Genomic DNA, 21,743 nt, shown 5'->3' with positions numbered 1-21,743 from the left:
AGCACCCCGCGGCAGCCTCCCTGGCCCCCTCCTCGCCCCAGACAGGACAGGTTTGAGCCAAGTGGGAGAACTGTTTGGGCAGAGCCCCTACCGGGACGAGCCTGATCTTCCCTCAAATCCAGACCCAGAGCGCGGTGCTGAGTGGCACTCAGTTTCCTCCTCTGGGCCCCAGGTCCCCCAGCTATAAAGGAGCGTGCCGAACTTAGCTGACCCTGGGCAAGCGTGGCACCAGCTAGGGAGTAAGACCAGTGCTGGGGCCACTCCCCAGGCCTGTTCTTGAAAAGGGTGGTGTGGCCAGGCCGTCACGCTTGTCCCCGGGCAGCAGAGAGGGGCAACAGGAGTAGGGCTAGTCCACACCCTCTGAAGGCTGGGCCCTGCCTGGAATCCTGGAGGGCTCTGTCTAATCAGAGGCCCAGAATGGTTTTCTTATAAATGCACGGAAGAGGACCAACTGCTCCCGCAGGTCACATCTCAGGTGCATTTTTCAGGCCATCAGTGCTGACTGATGCCAGTCTGGTCCCTATGGACAGTGTGTCAGTTACCACAGGCCCTGGACCCAAGGCCAGTCGTTCACCTCACTGCCCAAATGGCCCTCTGGGCCTGGTGGGAACAGGTGGCAGGGTGGTAGGTGACTGAGAAGAGGCATCACTCGCTCACTCCCCTCTCCCCGCCCAGCATCCCCTGTGGAAGGAGGTGCCCCGGGGCCTCCTGTACGAGAGAGGTTTTGTCTGGGCCAGATCCCATGACAAGGCCCGGAAGGATGGCGCGTGCCCGCAGGCGTGTGTGCGTGCATGTGTGTCAGCTGCTGTCACCTCCCTGCAGACAGCCCCCGACCTCAGGCCAGCACTTGAGAACTCGCCGTCAGACTAACTGCTCTCCCCCTTCCTTCCACAGGAACAGTAGGACAGTGGCCTGCAGCCCCTTTTCCCCGCCGCCCCCGAAACCATTGTGAGCAAAACCTATTTGTAACAGAGGTTTTTAGATGTGCAAACCTTTTGATGAAGAACCTTTGTTTTGTTCTGTGAAACACTATATTTAGATTAACAGAATTTTTCTAAAAATCGGGAAAATCAGTTACTAAAAATTGCTGATAATTTTTGTTTTGTTATTTTTGTTTGTTACTTCAAATGTGTAAGCTCTGGGATTCTTTTTGGAGCAATACCTGCAAATTCGGGCACCAGAATGTGCCGCAGAGCAGTGACATTTCAACATGGTGTGTTTTTGTTTTGTTTTGTTTGCATGTCTTTTTATTTACAGTTTTTTCTGTTGCAACAGAAAGTGGCTTGGAAGTCTTAGGTGGCTTGTAACAAATTCTTTAAAAAAATTTTTAAACAGTATTTAAATATTCTTAAATGTGTAAATTCATTAAATGTTTTACTTCTAATTTCTTGTATCTTGGCTGTCTGGTTTTATTGCATTTTTTTAAAAACTGAACTATTATGTATTGTAATTAATTATGTGAATTCTGAATTGAGACAGATAATTGTATTGCTGTCCAACAGGGCTCGGGAGGGGGCATTTTATAGGGTTTGTATAATTTCTAGAGTTCTAAAGGGGTAATAATATAAAAATGTGTTTGTGTGTTTAGCAGACGTTTTTTCATGTCTCCATGACCTACCGATTGCAATTGTGTATCTAAGACCTCCAAGCTTGTTTTAAAAACAAAACAAAAAAACCTTTCTCTATTCTCTCAGAAATATAAATACTGTTATTTTTAATATTAAAAATAAATTCAATATAACTTTTAACAAACACTGTGGAACATTAAACCGCATAAAAATGTAGTAACTATTTTTTAATTCCAAGGTGTTTTTTGCTTTTTTCTTTTAAATATTTTCTTAATATTTGTCAAATTAACTAGATGAATAAATAAATCTAGCATTAACCACAATATGAATTAAATAATTTTGATTTAATAAAAGGGATAATATGATTTCCAGTGTTTACTGTAGCGTATCTTGTACAGATAACATGTATTTTTAAAGGAAAGAAAAACGGAATTGAAGCTATTTTTTCTTGCGTTTTTCAATTGACCTGGGGGACATTCCGTTTGAGATATACTGAAGTTACAGTGTCTGGGGTTTTTCTCCTTATTTTCCTTATAATGCTTGAAATGTCTAACTATTAAAAAAGGCAATTGGAAAATGTTATGCATGTTGTTTTTTAAAAAAAGTGTTGTTTTTATTGGACTGACAATTCATTTTACACTCTACATAATAAAATTTCCACAAGACATCTTGTGGGCAAAGTACTTTTAGTCTGTTTGCTCTCCGTTTGCTTGTCCCTCCCGCTGCCCCTGCCCGCCGCCCCCCGAGATAAAGGCGAGGATTCTGGCCGCTCTTGGCCGATCGTCTTGCGCTATGTCGGCCCGACCCAGCTGGTGCACAGCCTACGTCTGTAGCTACTTCGTTAAGTTAATTTTATCTTCATGGCTTTGTATAATCTAACGGTTTAACTTGAGAGCCTTGGTTACCTCAGCCCCCCTTACCTGTCACATCTGCTCATCTCTTGATGTGGGTGTGACACCAAGAAGTCAACCACGAGGTTCCTTGCGCAGAGGTGCTGCCATCCCAAGTGGAGCTGGAAGATTCATTGAAGGGGGTCAGCGCGGCTCGCCCTCTCCCTTCCACACACCTCCCCACACGTGCGCCTGAGGAGTGGGGACCGAAGCGGTCAGTCTGGCCCGCAGCCTGCTCCCTCCCTGTGTGGGTGCTGTTTACTCTCAGCCCTGGACCGGCTGTGGGACCCTGAGCTGCTGAGAGAGCTGGAAAGTGCTGGCGACTGTGCTCATTTTGTTTCACTGTTTTCATTAAGGAAACAAAAAGGGGGTGTCCTTACCCATAGGTTGAAACCACCGTGGAGGGTCCTGTGGTTTCAGGGCACACGGGGACAGTGTGGGCCCTGGACTGCAGGGTTATTGAGGAGCAAAGGAGATCGGCCTTCAACTCCTTTTTTTCCTGCTTCCTTGCCCGTTGATGGAAGCAACCGGCTTTGAGCACAGCTCTCCCCTTGACTGTGAATGTGCCCTGCCTCTGCCGCTCGCTGTACACGGAGGCCTCTCTTCATTCAGACACAGTGCTGCTAGGAGGATCCTGTTAGAACCCTCCTTATGGCTCATTCTCGTGTGTGTGTTTCCAGTTCTGGTCCCTTTTCTTTTCTCTACCCCAGGCTCTAAGAGGAGGGGAAAAAAAGCATCTGTGGCTTCTTTAGGCCAAAAAGGGGTATGGAGAGCGGCCCATCTGCAGCCCATTCTGAGGCCTGTTGAGAGCCGGAAGATAAAAAGGAGATGTGGCATCTTTAACTACACCTCTAGAGAATCGAGTTTGACGTTGAGAAATTGAATAGTAAAAGCCACTTGGAAGGAAGGAGGGGTCGAGCCAGAGGAGGGCATAAACGCTGATGATGGGAAAGGGAATTAGGGAGAGGGCATTACAGAGAAGGCTTCCTTCTAATTCATCTTCCAAGCTCTGTGCCAAAACAGCATTTGGCATGGTTCACAGGGAGCGACTGTGTGATAATGAACCCTAAGGTGTCCCTTAATTGAAGACTGAGCATTGCGGTTTGTGCCAAGAGTCATAAATGGTGCAGGCTTGCAGGAGGACGCATTTCCTTAAATGTATCGGTGAGTACAGATTAGCGCTTGTCCCCAGTGAAATGCCCATACTATAAATTATGGAAGTCTCTCTCTCTCTCTCTTTCTCTGTCTGTCTGTCTCTCTCTCTCTCTCTCTCTCCCTCTCTGATGCAGCCTTTTATTGAGGCACGGGGGAGGAGAGGCGGGGTGCAGTCCAGCAGGAGGCTGGGGGAAAGTTTGCAAGCATATGAAATTTGGCCTCTCATTAACATGGCGCCCACGGAAGATGGTTTTCATCAGCAGTCTGGTGTCCTGGAAGGCTGAAGTGCTTGAAATGTACCAAGTTCAGCAATTGTGTTCCATTAAGAAAGCTGCATGGTCATCACGGAAGGGACAGTGTGTGTGTTGGGGGAGGCAGGGGAGGAGGGCGGGTGCCCAGTCTGTCTGCAGAACTCTCGCCCCACCTGCCGTACTCCATCACACTTGCATGCTCGGGCTCTGCTAGCCGCCCAAGCTCTGGATCCAAAGACCCAGCTGGGCTGTTCCCAACCCACCCAAGAGTTTGGGCTGAGGGCGGGGAGTCCGCCAGTCAGTGTGAAACCAGAGACTAACCCTGGTCTCAGGTAGGAGGTACAGTCTTCCCAGTGTCCCTCTCAAGTGGTGACCCTCCACGATGTCCTCCTGCAGCCCCCACAGTCAGGTTGGCTGGGGTACAGATGGCGTGTTGCAGGGCTTGGTCCAAGAGGGAGTTTGGACGCCACGGGGCCTCAGCCTCTAGCTGGCTACGGCAGCACTGTTTCCCGGGCCCACTTCTGGCCCACTGGGGCCCAGCTGGGGTTTTTAAGATGGGCTAATGCAAATGGCCCTGATAGACTCTTCGAGATTAATGGCCAGAAAGTGGGTTGACGCTCAATTCCGCGGGGCGTGCCGGTCCTGGGTCCGCATCTTGGGTGGGTGGAAGGGCAAGTGAAGACAGCCCTGAAACAATGGGAATCTTCGCTGGCCTTTGTCTTGAGGGCCTTTTAGTAGCATCTACCAAGAAAGTTCTGGCCCTTCCCAGGCATCTCCTTTGCTAGGGTTCTAGGGTGGTAGGGTGGTAGGCAGGTTCTAGGGTGGTAGGGTGGTAGGCAGGTCTGTTCTTCCCGTTTCACAGATGAGGGCTCAGAGTCCAAAGCTAAGTCAATTGCCCTTATCCACACAAGTACGTGGGGTTCTGGGCCAAGTTCAGTGCTGCCCTTCACCTAGGACTTCAACAGAGAGCATCACGATTGCCCACAGGGGGCTCATGGCCAAGCAGGGGGACACGGCCATCGATCGCCACCAAGTGAGACAGTTGATAGGACGAGGACACAGCCCTAAAAGTTAGTGCCGTGTGCCAACCACGGGTCAGGCCCTGTCACTGCATTGCAGTCAATCATCATCTCTGATTCCGTATTTGCAAATTCACCTACTCACTAAAATTTATTTATAACCTTAAAATCAACACTCACCACACTTTTGTGGTCATTCCCAGAAAAGAAAGAAAAAAAAAAAAATTGAGTCGCCTGCTGCTCGCATTCCCAGCTGAAATGAACCAGGCAAACGGTCTGCCTTCCCGTTCCAGCTCCTGTTCCAAGCAAGGGTCCTCCCGGCAGTCTCTTTAGTGCCGTGTGTTTTGCATTTTTGTGCTTTCCCTTGGTTATTTTGCGTTTAAAATGACCCCTAAGCCTAGTGCTGTCTAATGATGTCCTTTACAGAGAAGATACAGGTGTTAGACAAGCTTTGCTCAAGCGTGAGTTATAATGCTGCTGGCTGAGAGTTCAACATTAATGAATCGACAGTATATATTAAATAAGATGGCTTTAAACAGAAACACACATAAAGCAAAGTTATGTGCTGGTTGGTTGGTGAAAAAATGCGGTGAGCCTGTATTTCCCTGAGGAGCAAAGGGCTCAGTATTCGCTGGTCCAGTTTCTCTGCAACTTTAAAGAGCATCACACAGCAAGTAACAAGAACGGCCAACACCTTACTTTCCCGTAAGAGCCTCATGGCCCTGGGGACCCACCTGGGAGATGAGGAAACAGGTTTGAACAGGTTCTTGCCAGAGTCCTGGCTATGGAGGCGACAGAGCAGGGCTCAGCCCTCCGTCGGACTGCAAAACCGGCCCACTTTGCCACTCCCGAGGACAGAAACGGACACGTATGCGAGGGACACCTAAGTTGGTTCTAGAGGGACCTAACGGGTTCAGCCCACGGGGGGGCACAGACTGGAAGATTTAAAGGTACAAACCCAAGCTCCACTACTCAACAGTTTCCTTATCTGCAGCGGGAATAATAACTACCTCCTCGATCACAATGACGCGTGTGTAAAGCCCTTGACACCTGGCTTATCATAAGCTCTCACACAGTGGTAGCTCGTAGTAGTAACTGAGTCCAGGGCTTCTGACTGCTTTGGTGGCTTCTTCTGCTCCCCTCTGAGCACCAGGACAGACCGTGTGCCCTGAAACAAATGTCAGCCTCAGCACGAACCCTCTAAGCTTCTCCTGGGCTCCCTTGGCCCCCCCAGAGCACATGATCTCAGGTCCAGCTCGCTGGTCCCCTGAGGTCCGGGCAGCTAGGCCATTAGAAAGGAGCTGCCCCCGAGGGGTGGTTGAGGACCAGGCCCACCCCCGACCCCAGCACACAGGTGGGTGGGTGACGGCTTGGGCCAGTTGTTCGGTGACTCCAGGCTGCTCAGTATTGGCCCACAAGATGCCGTTTAAGGAAACCCTCTACGGGAATGCCCTGGTGGTCCAGCGGTTACGACTCGGCGGTGCCACTGCCAGGCCTGGGTTCAATCCCTGGTCGGGGGACTAAGATCCCTCAAGCTGCGCGGCGCGGCCAGAAAGATTAAAAATAATAACAAGGAAAACCTTTTCAAGCACATCAAAAAGGAATATGTGATCCTTGGGTCTCTCCCTCTTGCATCAGATTCTCTAATCCTGACTTAGCTGGGAAGCAGGTACCTAGGCCCCTGAGCAGGGACCTGAGCCCCCCACCTGTCCCAGCTGTCACTCACTGCCAGCCACTCTGCTGCATTCAGACCAAGCCCCCAACGTCCCCGTACCTTCCATTCACTGGGGTGTGGTCAGATGCTTGCAGCTGCAGCTCTGTGTTTAAGAGAAGGATGACGATCAAGATTGGGTGCGGACAGGACAGGGATCATAGTTCTGTCCTGGGGCTTGATGTCATGCCACGAGGTCACCTGTCTGAGCGTATTTACTGAAAGTTTCTTCCCCAGACCTGCCTTTTCCTCAGTCAAGGGGAGACAGCGAGCAGCTGCGGCATCCACAGTCCTGGCTTTTGTTCCCTGCTTGGATGTCTCACTTGCTCTGTGACGAGCAGATCACGTCTCTTCATCTCAGTTTGTCTTCGGGAACCAGACCACACCAGTGGTTTCCAAATTGTGTTAGTGTCCCCCAGTTGTTCAATTCCAGTTCCAATAAAATGCATTAAATGTCTTTAAACATTTTCCATTATAATGTTTTGAAACACCATGCACTCAAGTATGTTATATGCTGAATTTCCATTTGTTCAATCTGCTTGTCTATCTTTGTGTCAATGCAATGCTATCTTAATTAGTGTACGTTTATAGTGAGTCCTTCAACTTTCTTGTTCTTCAGTATTGCCCTGGCTATTCTCAGCTTTTTGCATTTCCATAAAAATTTGAGGAGCAGTTTATCGATCCCCTACTCCCCACACAAATGACTTTAAAGCTACTGGGATTCTGACTGGGATTGCACTGAATCTATGGGAAGAACTGACAACCTAAAAATATTGAGTCTTCCTATCCATGTATGTGGTATATCCCTATCTCTTGTTTAGTTCTTTGATTTCTCTCTATAATTTTAGTAGTTTTCGGTATAGAGGTCTTACACACCTTTCTTTCCATTGACTCCCAGGTTTTTTGATATTTTGCTGTTATCGAAAATGGTATTTAAAAAAAAAAAAAGTCATGGGGCTTCCCTGCTGGCACAGTGGTTGAGAATCTGCCTGCCAATGCAGGGGACACGGGTTCGAGCCCTGGTCTGGGAAGGTCCCACATGCCGCGGAGCAACTAGGCCTGTGAGCCACAACTACTGAGCCTGCATGTCTGGAGCCCGTGCTCTGCAACAAGAGAGGCCGCGACAGTGAGAGGCCCGCACACCGCGATGAAGAGTGGCACCCGCTCGCTGCAACTAGAGAAAGCCCACGCACAGAAACGAAGACCCAACACAGCCAAAAATAAATAAATAAATAAAAATTTTAAAAAAAGGTCATGAAGAACTTAGGGGTAAGATGGGAGTAAAGACACAGACCTACTAGAGAATGGACTTGAGGATATGGGGAGGGGGAAGGGTAGATTGTGACAAAGCAAGAGAGAGGCATGGACATATATACACTACCAAACGTAAGGTGGATAGCTAGTGGGAAGCAGCCGCATAGCACAGGGAGATCAGCTCGGTGCTTTGTGACCGCCTGGAGGGGTGGGATAGGGAGGGTGGGAGGGAGGGAGACGCAAGAGGGAAGACATATGGGAACATATGTATATGTATAACTGATTCACTTTGTTAGAAAGCAGAAACCAACACACCATTGTAAAGCAATTATACCCCAATAAAGATGTTAAAAAAAAAAGAAAATGGTATTTTTAAATTTCATTTTTAATTTCTTTGTTGCTGGTGATAGAAATATAATTTACGTTTACACATTGACCTTGATTCCAATGACCATACTTAAATTCCTTGTTAATTCTAACAACTTGTAGATTCATTTGGCTTTTCTATTTCAGAATCATGTCATTTATAAATAATGATGGTGTCATTTTTTTGCATTCCAACTTTTATGCCATTTGTTTCTTTTTATTGCTTCCTTGCAAGGCCAAGACTGCCAGTACATTGTCGACTGAAAACAGTGAGAGTGGACATCCTGGTCTCGTTTGCATTCTAAGGGAACACTTTCAATAACTCACCATTAATTATATGTTGTACATCTGTCATATATACCTTTTATCGGGTAAGGAAATTCCCTTCCGTTTCTAGTTTGCCAAAAGTTTTATCATGAATGGCTGTGGAATTTTTCAAGTGCTTTTTCTGCATCTATAGACAGAATCACATGAATAATCTCCTTTCTAATTTTAATATAGTGAATCACATTGATGGATTTTCAAATGTTAAACCAGCCTTGCATTCCTAGGATAAACTTCACTTGGTTGTAATGTGTTACCTATCCTTCTCGTGTATCATCGGACTGATTTGCCAATATTTTTGTTTAGGATTTTTGCATGTATATTCATGAGAACAATCGGTCTATAATCGACACCATAATTTAACCCACTGAAGACCTGAGACATGCCCACTCATGCTCCTAGCTTAACCCATTTCCATTTGGGTGATGCCACCACCGTTCACATTCCTGATGAGGAACGTTCTCGCTCTGGGCTGCTTTTTGAATTCAGGCCTGCAGGTATCTGCTCCAGCACAATCGTACCAAAAAGTTCATCGCTCCGTTTATTACTGAGTTCCACGCTCAGCTAGAAGCGAGGCAGATCATCTCACCATGGCCAGTGGTCATTGTGCAGTTAACACCCACAACTAATATCGCTAGAGCACCAGCCGTACTCAAGGCACTGTGCTTGGCCCTGGGGAGTAAAGCAAAGCCACTTCTCCCCTTACGGAGCTTGCCATCCAGGAAAGCTGGCAGTGGCTACTTAGCAACTCAGCTTTGAGACAAAAAGTTCTTCCTACACCTTCCCTTTGAATCTTCTGAATTTATTAAAGACTATTTAAAATAACAAGGTAGGGCTTCCCTGGTGGCGCAGTGGTTGAGAGTCCGCCTGCCGATGCAGGGGACACGGGTTCGTGCCCTGGTCCGGGAGGATCCCACATGCCGCGGAGCGGCTGGGCCCGTGAGCCATGGCCGCTGAGCCTGTGCTCCGCAACGGGAGAGGCCACAACAGTGAGAGGCCCGCGTACCGCAAAAAAAACAAACAAGGTAAAAGCAGTTTTAATACTGTTGTCCTTAGCAACTGCTTATTTGTCTGAATCGAGGTCACACCCACCGTGTGCAACCGATTCAGAAATAACGTGGGTGCTGTGGCTCACGTGAAACTCATCCCCAAACTCCTTGTTTTGATTCTATCACCAGCCTCACTGATGTCGTGGACTGACTGGCAAGTAAGACGTAAATGTGAACTTATTCATCTCTTGCTATTTAAATGTCACTTGTATCTGTTTTCTTTGGTTTTCTGCAGTTTGAATATGTTATGCCAAAGTGTGGCGTCTTTTGTGTGTTTGTTTTTTTGTAGTTGTTTGTTTCGTCTCTTGGTTTTTTTTTTAATTTATTTCATTCATTTCTTTATAAATGTTTTGTTTCTTTTTGTTTGCTTTGTTTTGGGGTTTTGTTTTTTGTTTGTTTTAATTTTTATTTATTGATTTTTGGCTGCGTTGGGTCTTCGTGGCTGTGCGCGGACTTTCTCTAGTTGCGGCGAGCGGGGACTACTCTTCGTGGCTGTGCGCAGACTTTCTCTAGTTGCGGCGAGCGGGGACTACTCTTCGTTGTGGTGCGCGGGCTTCTCATTGCGGTGGCTTCTTTTGTTGCAAAGCACGGGCTCTAGGCGCGCAGGCTTCAGTAGTTGTGGCACGTGGGCTCTAGAGCACAGGCTCAGCAGTTGTGGCTCATGGCTTAGCTGCTCTGCGGCACGTGGGATCTTCCTGGACCAGGGCTCAAAACCGTGTCTCCTGCATTGGCAGGCAGATTCTTAACCATTGCGCCACCAGGGAAGTCCCCGACCTTGTTATTTATCTATTTTATATACAATAGTGAGTAGTTGTTTATCCCAAGCTCCTAAATTAGGAGGGATAAATAAGGTGCCTCTCACTAATTTTTGAAAATTCTCAGCCATCATTACTTCAAATATTCTGTTCCATCTCTCTTTCTTCCCCTCCTCCTGGTTTCCCAACTTCACAAGCATTATACCCTTGGAGATTGTCCCACGGTTCTTGGTTACCTATCCTGCTGTTTCTTTCATTCTTTTTTCTCTTTGCACTTCAGTTTGAGAAGTTTCTATTGACGTTTTTTCAAGCTCAGAGATTCTTTCCTCAGCCGTGTCCAGTCCACAGATGAGCCCATCAAAAGGATCCCTCATTTCTGTAACAGTGTTTTCAATCTCTAGCATTTCCATTCGATTCTTCCTTAGAGTTTCCATCTCTCTGCCTATATTACCCATCTGTTCTTGCATGGTGCCCACTTTTTCTATTACAGCGCTTAACATATTAATTATAGTTATTTTAAATTCCCTTTTGATAATTCCAGGCTTGGTGTCCTATCTGAGTCTGGTTCTGATCATTGCTTTGCCTCTTCAGATCGTATTTTTCCTTGCCTTTTGGAATGTCTTGTAATTTTTTGTTGGAAGCTGCACACGTTGTATGAGATGAGAGGAAATGAGGTTAATAGGCTTTTAGATGCATGTTAACCTGCCTAGGAGTTTGTAGCTGTAGGTGTCCGAAGCTTCAAATTCTCGAGTGTCTTTTTTTGTCTCCTCTCTTGACTTTGGGTTTCCCTACATGCTCCTCCTCAGATAGAGTCTAAGACCTGCAGCTCTTCCAGCTGTAATGCACCATTAGTATACTGGGGCCCTGCTGGTGCTGTGGTGGTGGGCAGGAGATGGGGAGTATCCTATCATCTTCCAATTAAATGTCAGTCTTTTAAGTGCGCCTGTGTCTCAGGGCTGCTTCTCCAGTGGTAGAGCTTTCCCCTCTGCCTCCCCCTCCCTTCTCTGGCTGCAGTAATTCCAAGCAAATTCCTGTTCCCTGTTTGTTTGTTTGTTTCTCCCTTAGGTGAGACAGGAAGTCTGGAGGGGGCTGGGAGGAGAGAATTCCCTTCCCCCACGTGGCATGAGGCTCTGGGTGAACTTCACCAGGATTTCTCTCCTGTCCCCCTACCAAGGACACTAGGAGGTCTTCTCAGATCTTCTCCTGGAGAACCTGGTGGGGTTCCTGGTGGTAAAACCCATGAAAGTGCAAAAGCCTTCTCCCCCAAAACTGGGCACCCCAGGAGTTTCTCACCCTGATGCCAGTCCATACTCTGCCTTCCAGCAATTCATCAAAATTGCCATTCAGGGGCTTCCCTGGTGGCGAGTGGTTGAGAGTCCGCCTGCCGATGCAGGGGACGCGGGTTTGTGCCCCGGTCCGGGAAGATCCCACATGCCGCGGAGCGGCTGGGCCCGTGAGCCATGGCCGCTGAGCCTGCGCGTCCGGAGCCTGTGCTCCACAACGGGAGAGGCCACAGCAGTGAGAGGCCCGCGTACGCAAAAAAAAAAAAAAATGCCATTCAGTGTTCCTACCAGTTTGTGACTCCAGGGATTCTGCTCCAGGCAAACAGATCTCAGCTGTGATCCTCCAGAGTTCCCCTTCCCTCCAGATGGCAGCGTGACAGTTTGCCTTGCAACCTCCATTCTCTGATGGGTCCAAGAAAAACTGCTGATTTTCCATTTGTAAAGGTGAGGGTGATGACTTCCAAGTTTTCTACATGGAGGAGCTGTACCTGGAAGTCCTATAGCTGTTTTCTAATTAGATTCCTTCCTAAGATCTCATCCGAAGAAAGCATTTCACCGCTCCCCCAGCATCTGAAGCGCCCCCGTCCAGGGATGTGAAAGTGCAGCTTCTCACTTCACGGTGGGGACACAGAGCTGTCACAGAGCCGGGCACAGTTGGCTGGAGTCTCCGAGCACCCCCTTCATGAGAGCTGCAGAGAAGAAGAGGACATTCCAAGCAGCTGGAGATCAAGGAGGCGAGACTTTTCTCCTTGAAATCCCATGGAGAAGAATTCTACAACTCCAGCTAGTATCTCTCAGCCTGGGCACGAGGATATGCCTGGCTTGCTCAGAAAACATCAATATCTTGAGGGTGGAGACTAGCTGGGTCCTTTTCAGCCTCTCAATGCTCAGACAGGGCTGGCACAGTGCAAGTTCTTCGTGGATACTGGTTGAACTAAACAACCTTTAACTAACGTCTCTGGGACTGGAAGCTACCGGGGTTGGACTGACGCTGCAGGACACGACACTCCCCTGCTTGATGCTCCAGCCTCCAGGTCCAGCCCGGCACCCTGTGGGTGTGCATTAAATATTTGCATAATTAAAATAAATACATGATGTTCTGAGAGTCTGGGGTGTCCAGAAGCCTCCAGAATAAATACAATTTGTGACCTACTGGACACCTGGAGCAGCACATTTCCCTTTCATTGTAACTATACCTTATTTAGCTGGTCTTCAGGTGAGTTTGTCCTCCCTGATTGCCCAACGTCTGCCATTGGACAAAGAGGAGGGAAGAGGTGGGAGAATGTAAATGAGTCTAACGTTGAAAAATCTTGGCCTTCCCTGGTGGCGCAGTGGTTAAGAAACCACCTGCCGATGCAGGGGACATCGGTTCGATCCCTGGTCCGGGAAGATCCCACATGCTGCCGAGCAACTAAGCCAGCAAGCCACAGCTACTGAGCCCTCGTGCCACAACTACTGAAGCCCGCACGCCTTGAGCCCGTGCTCCACAACAAGAGAAGCCACCGCAATGAGAAGCCCGCGCACCACAACGAAGAGTAGCCCCTGCTCACAGCACCTAGGGAAAGCCCGCCCACAGCAATGAAGACCCAACGCAGCCAAAAATAAAATCAGTTAATTAAAAAAAAAATCTCCATCCAGCCCAGTTTAACATTCATTTCCTGACACCTCTAGAGTCTTGCATGGGGGCACGTGGAGGGCTTTCTTGTCTGGCTTGCATGGGGCGCACGGATATGATGATACGACCCCGAGGGCTTTCTTCTCTGGCTGTAGAGAGCAGGGAAGGCATAGAAGGGAAGGGCCCAGGCTTGGAGAGCATCCATTACTCGCATAGCCTCCATTTCCTCTGCTGTAAAATGGGGTGAATGTTGGGACCTATCTTGCAGAGTTGCTATATGAGCTGTTCATAGTCTCGTGTGCGTGTACCTGGTCCAGTGCAGCAGAGGAGCAAAAGGAGCTCTCAGCGGGAGCCAGAACCACTTTATCCTCAGTGCTGCCGATGGTTTTGGAACTAGGACAGCAGTGGTGATCAGGTGCTACGGGAGAGGCATCTCTCTGTGGACAGGATACAAGCTGGAGGCAGGGAGGCCCAGGGAGTCTGAGGCCCTGGCTGGGACAAATGGGAGGAAAAGAAAAGCCTTGGGTGGGCCTGGTCCCCAGCAGTGGGTCCCTCTGGCTCAGCCTCTCAGGCCTGAGGACACCGGTCCCACTGGCTCATGTCTACTCAGGTGGGAGCATCTGTGGCTGGGCCTCGGCCTCTCTTCCCATATCCTAACTGGGCCCCAGGGTTCAGAGGAACTGGGCTCCCCTAGCTTGTTGGCTGTGCCAGCTTGACAGGGGCTGGCTGTCCCCAGATGTCACTTTGCTGGGACACAGAAGCTCCTTCATGCCGCCCAGAGAAGGTAAGCAAGTCCAGAGGCCTCATCGTCCTTCAAGCTTGTTCACGCCATCCTGCCTGGAAGCAGGCCTATTCACCTCTGTACACTTCATGCCTAGTTCCTCCGCAGCAAGTGAAAGGTGCTTCGCTGACCACGGGAACAGCCTCTCGGCATTGGCAGACAGCGCACGGGTCCGCTAAGTCACGACTGTGATTTAGCGGCCCCAGCCAGGAGGCTGTACGGGACGGTGGTGGAGGCCCAGCCCTAGAGTCAGGTTGCCTGAGTTTGAGTCTCAGCTCTGCTCTTCGTTCACTGTGTGTGACCATGGGCATGTCAGTGACACTGCCCCCTTCACCTTCACCTGTGATGGTAGGGCTGCAGCAGCCACCTTGTGACCATGAGAACAGAGGGAACCTCGGGCCTCTCGTCCTTGACATGCTAAGCAAACTTATGCCTACTTACCTCTGCAATCTGTTTTGTGAGAAAATAACCCACTTCCTACAGGAGCCATTGAGGTCAGGTCCACTGTGGATGGGACCAGAAGTGTTCCTAAGACACCTAAAACTTCTCTGTGCCTGTTTGCCCTTCTGGTAAATGGAGATAATTATAGCAGCTACCTCAGTGTGTTGGGGTGAGGATGGTTTGAGAAACATCCATGCGAAATACTTAAAAGTACTGATGCTTAGTGAGTGCCCAGCAAATGTTAATTATATTATTGTTGTGGTGGTGGTTGTGGTTTTCATTCCAACTGCTTTTTGTAAGACATGGACTGGAACACAGACTCCTTAGCATAGTGATCAACTTCCTTAGCATATGGTTTCCAATGTCCCTTTGTAGGCGGTATTTGGTACCCACTTTTGTACTTTTATATTTCCCAAAATTTCAAGCATGGACATGTGTTACTTTTTTTTTTTAATTAATTAATTTATTTATTTTTGGTTGTCTTGTGTCTTCGTTGCTGCGCGCGTGCTTTCTTTAGTTGCGGTGAGCGGGGGCTACTCTTCGTCGCGGTGTGTGGGCTTCTTATTGCGGTGGCTTCTCTTATTGCAGAGCGCGGGCTCTAGGTGCGCGGTCTTCAGTAGCTGTGGCTCGCGGGCTCTAGAGCTCAGGCTCAGTAGTTGTGGCGCACGGACTTAGTTGCTCCGAGGCACGTGGGATCTTCCCGGACCAGGGCTCAAACCCGTGTCCCCTGCATTGGCAGGCCAATTCCTAGCCACTGGACCACCAGAGAAGCCCGTTACTTTTAAATGTAATAAGTTGCTAATGTTTTCGATATATCAAGTACATTCTCTATCCTATGAGCTTTTCACGCATGATGTCTTTTCTCTCTCATGACAGCTCTCCCAATGGAGTTTCTATTCTTATCCCCATTTTGCAGATAAACTGAGGCTCAGAGAGGGAAAGTGAGTGCCTTGGCTCCCGGACAGCTGCTGGAGTCAGAATTGGACTCGCATCCTCAGGTCTCTGGTGCCTGGGGCATCTCCTGATGGGGTCAGTGGACCCGTACATGGGCCAAGTGGTCTTTGGAGAGGGGATGAGAATGGAGACGACAGCCACAGGCATCTCCTCAGTGTCAGCTCCACACCGGGCACATCAGGCTGCATGAGACAGGCAGGTGATTGTCCCCACTTTACAGATGAGGCCACTTGGACAGAGGCATCAGAGCCAGAGAGGTGCCTGGGAGAGGCTGCCACCACCTCTGGCCCCACCGGAGTGTGCCCCACCCCGGAAGCTGGTCAGAGAAAGCAAGGACTGGGTCTGCCCTGGTCACCTGCTCCCCCCAGGGCTTGCCCAGAGCCTGGCACGCATAGGCACTCAATAAATATTTCTGGAACAAAGGAATGACCAGGGCCTCCAGGATTCCCCATGAGGCCGGAGATGGTGTGGGTGGCAGTGGTGGTGGCAGGGAGCCGCGCCTTTAGGGCTCAACTTCCTGTGCCAACCCTCTCTGCTCTGGGGACATCCCAGGGGTAGGGTGAGCAGGTGCAAGGGCCCGGAGATGGAGGAGGAAGGCCAGCAGGCTGAGTGTGGGGTAGGAAGGGCCTCTGGAGAAAGGAAGGGGCATGAGTGAGTCAGGGATGGTTCCTTCTGGCTGCCCCTAGACTCACAGGAGGGGCAGAGAGCTGGTGAGGGTGAGGGGCCAGGCGAGAGGGCCTGGAGAAAGACGGGCAGGGAAGGGGGGGGGGCCCGCCCGTCTCCCACCTACCCCACCTGACCCCCCCTTCATCTTTCCTGCCTGTTTTCATCGACCCCTCCCCCACTCCCACACCCTCCCCCAGTCTCTGTGTCTGAGGCACCCCCATTCCTCCCCATTCCTGCCTCTCTAACTCTCAAAGAAATCTCCCCAAGCCTCGGGCTCCTTTGGAATGCCTGCCTCCACTTCCTTCATTTCTCTGTGTCCTTGTGTCTCCAGGTCTCAGACTGATTTTTATCTGGATCCTTCCATCTCGGTGTCTCTGCCTCAGTCTCCCTCCACCTCGGCCCCACTATGCCTCCCGAAGCCGTGCCGCGTCCCCCTGGAGGTCCAGCCTCCCCAAATGCCTCACCCCTCCGTCCCGCCGCCTTGATCGGCCAGGACTCTAGCGGTGGCAAAGGTGGGCCTGGGGGTCCGGGCTTGGGAGACGTTGGAGGAGGTTCCCGGAGGCTCAGGAGAGGGGGCACCCGGGCCTCAGCGCCCAGAGAGGCTCGCGTGGCAGTCACCTGCCGGCCGGGGCGCCGGCTCCGCGCCGACGCGCTCGACGTGGGCGCCCCGAGGCGCGCCTTTGTCTCTCCGCGGGCGCGGAGGCTAATTAGATTGAGGAAGGGGCGCTGTCCCCCTTCACGGCGCTGCGGCCGCCACTCCACCCGGCGGCCCTGCGCTGGCCGGCCCGAGTCACGTCGACTGAAACTCTCTGCGGCCCGCGCCTCCCACCCCACCTCGGCAGCGGTCGCTCCTTTGTACGCGCGAGCCGGGGCGCCCCCGGAGCCCCGAAGCGTCCCGCGGGAACGCGGGAGGGGGCACACGGGCCCCACGCGGGGAAGGAATTTCCCTAGACCACGCGGGCGTGGGGACCAGACAGATTTTGAGACTCAGACAGCAACACAGAGAAATGGGAGGAGGAAGCCCAGAGGGTGTGAGAAAGCCGGAGCGGGAGCCGGAGCGCCCGCGAGAAAGGAGAGGCGCAGAGGAAGGAGGGAGAGGAGGAGAGAAGTGGATGGGGGACGCGCGACGGCGGCGCGAGAAGCGGAGGAGGGAAGTGGCGGGAGGAGACGGGAACTCGCGTGCGGGAGGAGGGGCGGGGGCGCCGGGCAGGGGAGGGGCGAGTAGCCGCCGGAGGCAGCCGGACATGCGGACCGCGAGACGCGCGGACGGCGCAGGGGCCCCACTCCCACCTTGGGGCTGAAGCGCCGGAGGCCGGGGGACCGGGGCAGGGGGTCGGGGCGCCGCTCGTCCACATTCTTCGCCTTTTCTTCCTCTGGCTCATTCTGGCCGATCGATACCTGCGCGGGACCTGCCCCCGCCGCTAATAACTTTTTAATGAGTTCGAGGGGCTTAAAGCGAGCGCGATCTGCCCTCCAGGGTGGATTTTCCCCTGGCAGATGTTTCGGGAGGAGGAGGCGCGCGGGGCCCCCGGGAGGTGGGAACAAATCTTTCCCTCCGAGGGGCGAGGCAGAAGACTTTCTTCTAAAGTTCAAAAGAAAGACGGGCTTTCACTCGGCCCCAAAAAATGTATTTCCCGGCGGACAATGGGCTCCTTTCTGCGCCTCCTAGGGCCGGCGGGGCGGGAGGGGCGGGGACCCGTGCGCCTTGGCCCCGCCTGACCGACGAGCGCCCCCTCCACCTGGGCCGGGACGCCAAGCGAGGGCGCGGAAGCCAGGAACCCGGCCTCCCCTCCGAACGCCCCTGGAAGAGCGCTGTCCGGACCTGGGCGCACAGGAGAGAACGGACGTGCCCTGCGGGCCGAGAAGCGTGGCCTGGGGAGCCCTAGGCTGCCCCCCACCCCGTGCCCTGGGCCTTGCGGGTGCAGCCGCCGGACCCGAAGGGGCCAGTGCGGGTGCCTCGAGGGGAGGTAGGACAGGTCTCCGGGCTTGGGCAGCGGCCCCGGTTCTCTCCGCGATCCGCCCTGCGCAGGGCAACAAGGAGAGGTCAGCCGGCTTCCAGCGGCCGCGGGGCACTGAGGCCCTCTTCACCTGCCCCGGCCCGGCCACCCCTCCCGATGTCCCCGTGCCCTTGCCACCTCCCCACCCACCCAGTGCCCCTCAGCCTGTGGGTCCGTCGGCCTGCCGCCGCCTCCCTCTCTCCACTCCCGTGGGCGCGAGGAGACGGGGGTGCCAGGGCTATGAGGCTGACCTCCGAAGAGCCGCGGCCGATTGATTCGTTCCGCCCGGAGCCCGGGCCGCGTGAATGGGGGCCCGGGCGGCGGCGGCGGCGGCGGCGGGGATAAAGATGTTCTTCCCGCAAGGGGGAGGGGGCGCGGGGCGGGAAGCGGGGCCATTCACTCCTGGCCTGGCCCCTCGGGAAGCCGCGCCGAAGAAAGGGGGCCGGGGCCTATTCAAGCCCTACGAGCCGCCCACAATGGACCGATATACTGGGGGCCTCTCTATTAACGTCCATGAATATTGAAGAGAGCTCGGAGCGGCGGCCCGCGGCCGCGAGGGGGGCGGCGCCTGCGAGTTGAGGCCGCCGGGGCTAGGGGAGGGGGCTTGGCGCGGGTACACTCCGCGCCCGGGCCCCGCGGAGATCTACACGGCTCATCCGCGGAGAAACCCCAGAACGTGCGGTGTTTTCCCTCGCGATCTCAGCGAGGGGAGATGCCAGCGCGGGGGGCCTTGCTCCCCAATTCCAATGGGCCCTGAGACTGGGGCGCTCCCTACAGATCCCCTTTTCCCTGGGGCGCGGTCGGGTGGGTCTGCGGCTAAAACAGAAGCACAAAACTTGAGGGCGCAGAGGAGACGCTCGCGGCCGGCTCCGCTTCTGCCCCGCCCCCAGCACCTCTCCCGGGGTTTGCGGGTCCAGGGGAAAGAAGAGGGCTCCCTGGCCGCAGTCCGGACCCTCGATCCTCTCATCTTCTGACCCCGAGCTAGCGTCCAGGACCCACATGCTGCACCCGCAGGACGGAGGGACCGCACAGAGCTGAGGACTTTTTCTCAGTGGGGTGTGCGCTGGGAATCCTCGGGGCTTTCAGAGGAAAGTGACCTGACCCAGAGGGACAAGGCGGGAAGAAACCTCAGTTCACAAAGTCCAACCCAAACCATTGCACACATCAGGACAGTGAGGCTCAGAGAGGGGAAGGGCCGACCCAAGGACGCACAGCAGTCCTCATCCCTCCTTGGTCTCCCGGAGGTGCTGAGGTTGGTTGCGGCTCCTGGTGACTCTCTTCCCCTACATCAAGTCTTTGTAGAAGCCGAGGCCCAGGCGCGGGTGAGGCTCCCATGCCCGGAGTCCATCCGCCCTCCTCAGACGCGAACTCTGGGCCCAAGCCAGAACCAGTGTGACTCTCCGGCGACGTCTGGAAGAAAGTTGAGCTTCCGGGACCCTAACCCGTGGGCTGCCCTCGCTCCTCCGCAGCTCTGCCCTCTGCTGGCGCCGGGCCCGACGGTCGCCCCTGCTGCCCAGTGCGGCTTCTCCCGGGCATTAGACTCGAGGTGACCCGGGCTCTGGGTCTGAAGGCCAGTGGTTGCTGCCTTCCTTACTCTACGCCCCGATGCGGACCCCGGGATGCCAGGAGACCACTGGCCGGAACGGGGTACGCAGAGCCCGGGTGTCTGCGGCCGCCAGGTGTGAGGCTGGCTTAGCAAAGGCAGGATCCCGCGATGGAGGGAGCACTTTGCCAAGGCGCCTGAGGACGGTACTCCTTGTAGGAAGGCCAGGCCCCCTGCCCCTCCATCCAAGTCCCCTCTCTGAGGACAAGGCCTGGGGAGTCCGATTCCTCCAGCTAACCGTGAGCCCAACGCACTGCCCTGAACGTCCAGAAAACCCGGCTCCATTATCGGAATCTGACGTTGCAGGGAGGTGGGGGGTGGAGTGGGGGAGGGCTGAGGAGTTCAGCAGATGGAGATGTCCCTGTGCTCCCCATCCCTTGTCTGGGGCTGAGGTGGGGACGAGGCTAACCCTGGGAGGCGGCAAAGCCCGCAGGAAGTGGTGACCTTTCCCGCTTTGGCTCCGGGCTCAGCAGCTCCCTGTCTCCGGGGAAAGACCGCGCTGGCACTCTGGGTACCTCGGAACCTCCACGAAGAAAGTCTACCGGTGGGACGAGGTTGAGGTGGGGTGGGGTGCGGAAGCGAGTAGGGAAGAGGGGAGAGAGGAAGAGGGAGGCCAGAAGAGACAGGGTGAGAGCTAGGAGGCAAGAAGGAAGGAGTGCAGGGCGCAGCGGGCCTCCCTAGGTCGCAGCTGAGCGAAGGAGCCTCCGAGCCTGGAGGCTCGAGCCTTAAGCCGAGGGCGCACAGCAGCCTGGTCCGGGGCTGCCTGCAGATTCGGAGGGCGTTCGCTCCAGGGCACAGCCGCTGCTCCCATTCACGACGGCCCGGAGACCCCTTTCGGTCCCCCTGCCTCCGTAAGGAAAGCCTTTTCCAAGCGACCCGCGGCTATCTCGGATTTCGGTCTGTCCTTCCCGACCCCGACCTAGCCCCCTAGGACCGGGAGACGGTCGCCTGCCTACGAAGCCGTCTCAGGCCGGGCTCAGCCCCGACGGCAGCCCCGCCCCGCAGCCCTGTCCGCCCATGGAGGAGTTTGACAGCCGGCCACGGGCAGCGAGCAGGGCGGCTGCAGCGGCCCGTTTGAAGCGAAGAGCAGGCCTCCGCAGCGCCTGCTGCGAAGGAGTTCAGCGCGGCCTGCGCCGGGCCTGCTGGCTCCAGGGCGACTACCGCAGTCTGGGGCGTGGAGCCCGGGAGAGCGCGGGACCCGGCGGGCCGGGCGGGCCAGGGAGCATAGGGGAGGTGAATGCCGGCCCGGCCGGCCAGGGATGCTGAGCGCAGAGCCGGCCTAGGATAGCGGCTGAGCGCGGGGCCCGAGGCCAGGCGTCCCCTCCGGCCTAGTCTGGTTCGCGGAGTCCGAGCGATCCTCGCAGCTCCCCCTGCCCTGCTCTGTCCCCTCCTCTCCTCGCCCCGGGCTGAGCCTCCCTCCCTGCCCGGCACTTCCCACGGGGAGAGGAGGAGGAAGAGGAGGGGGGTGGAAGGGCCGGGGCGGGGCGGGAGGACGCAGGGGGGAACGTTCCGAGCGGCCCGAGCGCCCCCGCCCCTCGAGCTCTCGCGGCGGAGGCTCCTCGAGCCGGGCCGGGTACAACAAGTCTGTCCTCCGACGTCAGGGGGTCATTAATAACCAATTAGGAGGGTCACTGCGGCTCCTATAAAGGCGCTGAGATTTTGCCAAGGGGAAGACCGTCCGGGCCGGGTGTGCGAGAGGCGAGCGCGCGGCCGAGAGCCCCTGGCCGCCGTTTCTCTGAAGCCACCCGCCTCCCACCCACCCCGCACCGCCCCCCTCCTCGCACCCGCCTCCGCCTCCACCCCTGGCTCTCCAGCCCTCCGCGCCGCCTCTGCCATCTCCGCGGATTTCTCCATCTCTCTCTTCATTTCTGCCTCGCTCCCCCTCGTTCACTTTCCTCCCAGCCACCCCGCCCCCCGCCTCCCACTACCTCCAGCGTCCTCGTCCTCCCCCATCACAGCCCTCTTCTCTCGCCCCTGTGCTCCCCACCCGCCCACCACATACCCGCCTCGGCCCGGCCGTCCGGCCGTCCGTCCCCGGCGCCGGCGAGCCCCGGGCCGCCC

The 21,743-nt window shown here is 54.2% G+C and overlaps 1 protein-coding gene across 5 annotated transcripts in view; it reads left to right on the top strand.

Annotated features, from left to right (window-relative positions):
• FUBP3 (far upstream element binding protein 3) overlaps window positions 1-2,150 on the top strand; it is a 49,332-nt gene extending 47,182 nt beyond the window's left edge. For all 5 annotated transcript variants that reach the window (XM_067742946.1, XM_067742948.1, XM_067742945.1 and 2 more), the window contains one exon: window positions 895-2,150. In XM_067742946.1, coding sequence (XP_067599047.1) covers window positions 895-903 — 9 coding nt within the window. In that variant the 3' untranslated portion in view covers window positions 904-2,150. The remainder of the gene's footprint in view (window positions 1-894) is intronic.
• Window positions 2,151-21,743: the final 19,593 nt, after the last annotated feature.

This window comes from Pseudorca crassidens, chromosome 7, assembly GCF_039906515.1.
Source record: "Pseudorca crassidens isolate mPseCra1 chromosome 7, mPseCra1.hap1, whole genome shotgun sequence".
NCBI lineage: Eukaryota > Metazoa > Chordata > Mammalia > Artiodactyla > Delphinidae > Pseudorca > Pseudorca crassidens.
Note: the sequence above shows the minus strand (reverse complement) of the source record. Positions and strands in the feature narration are given on the sequence as shown.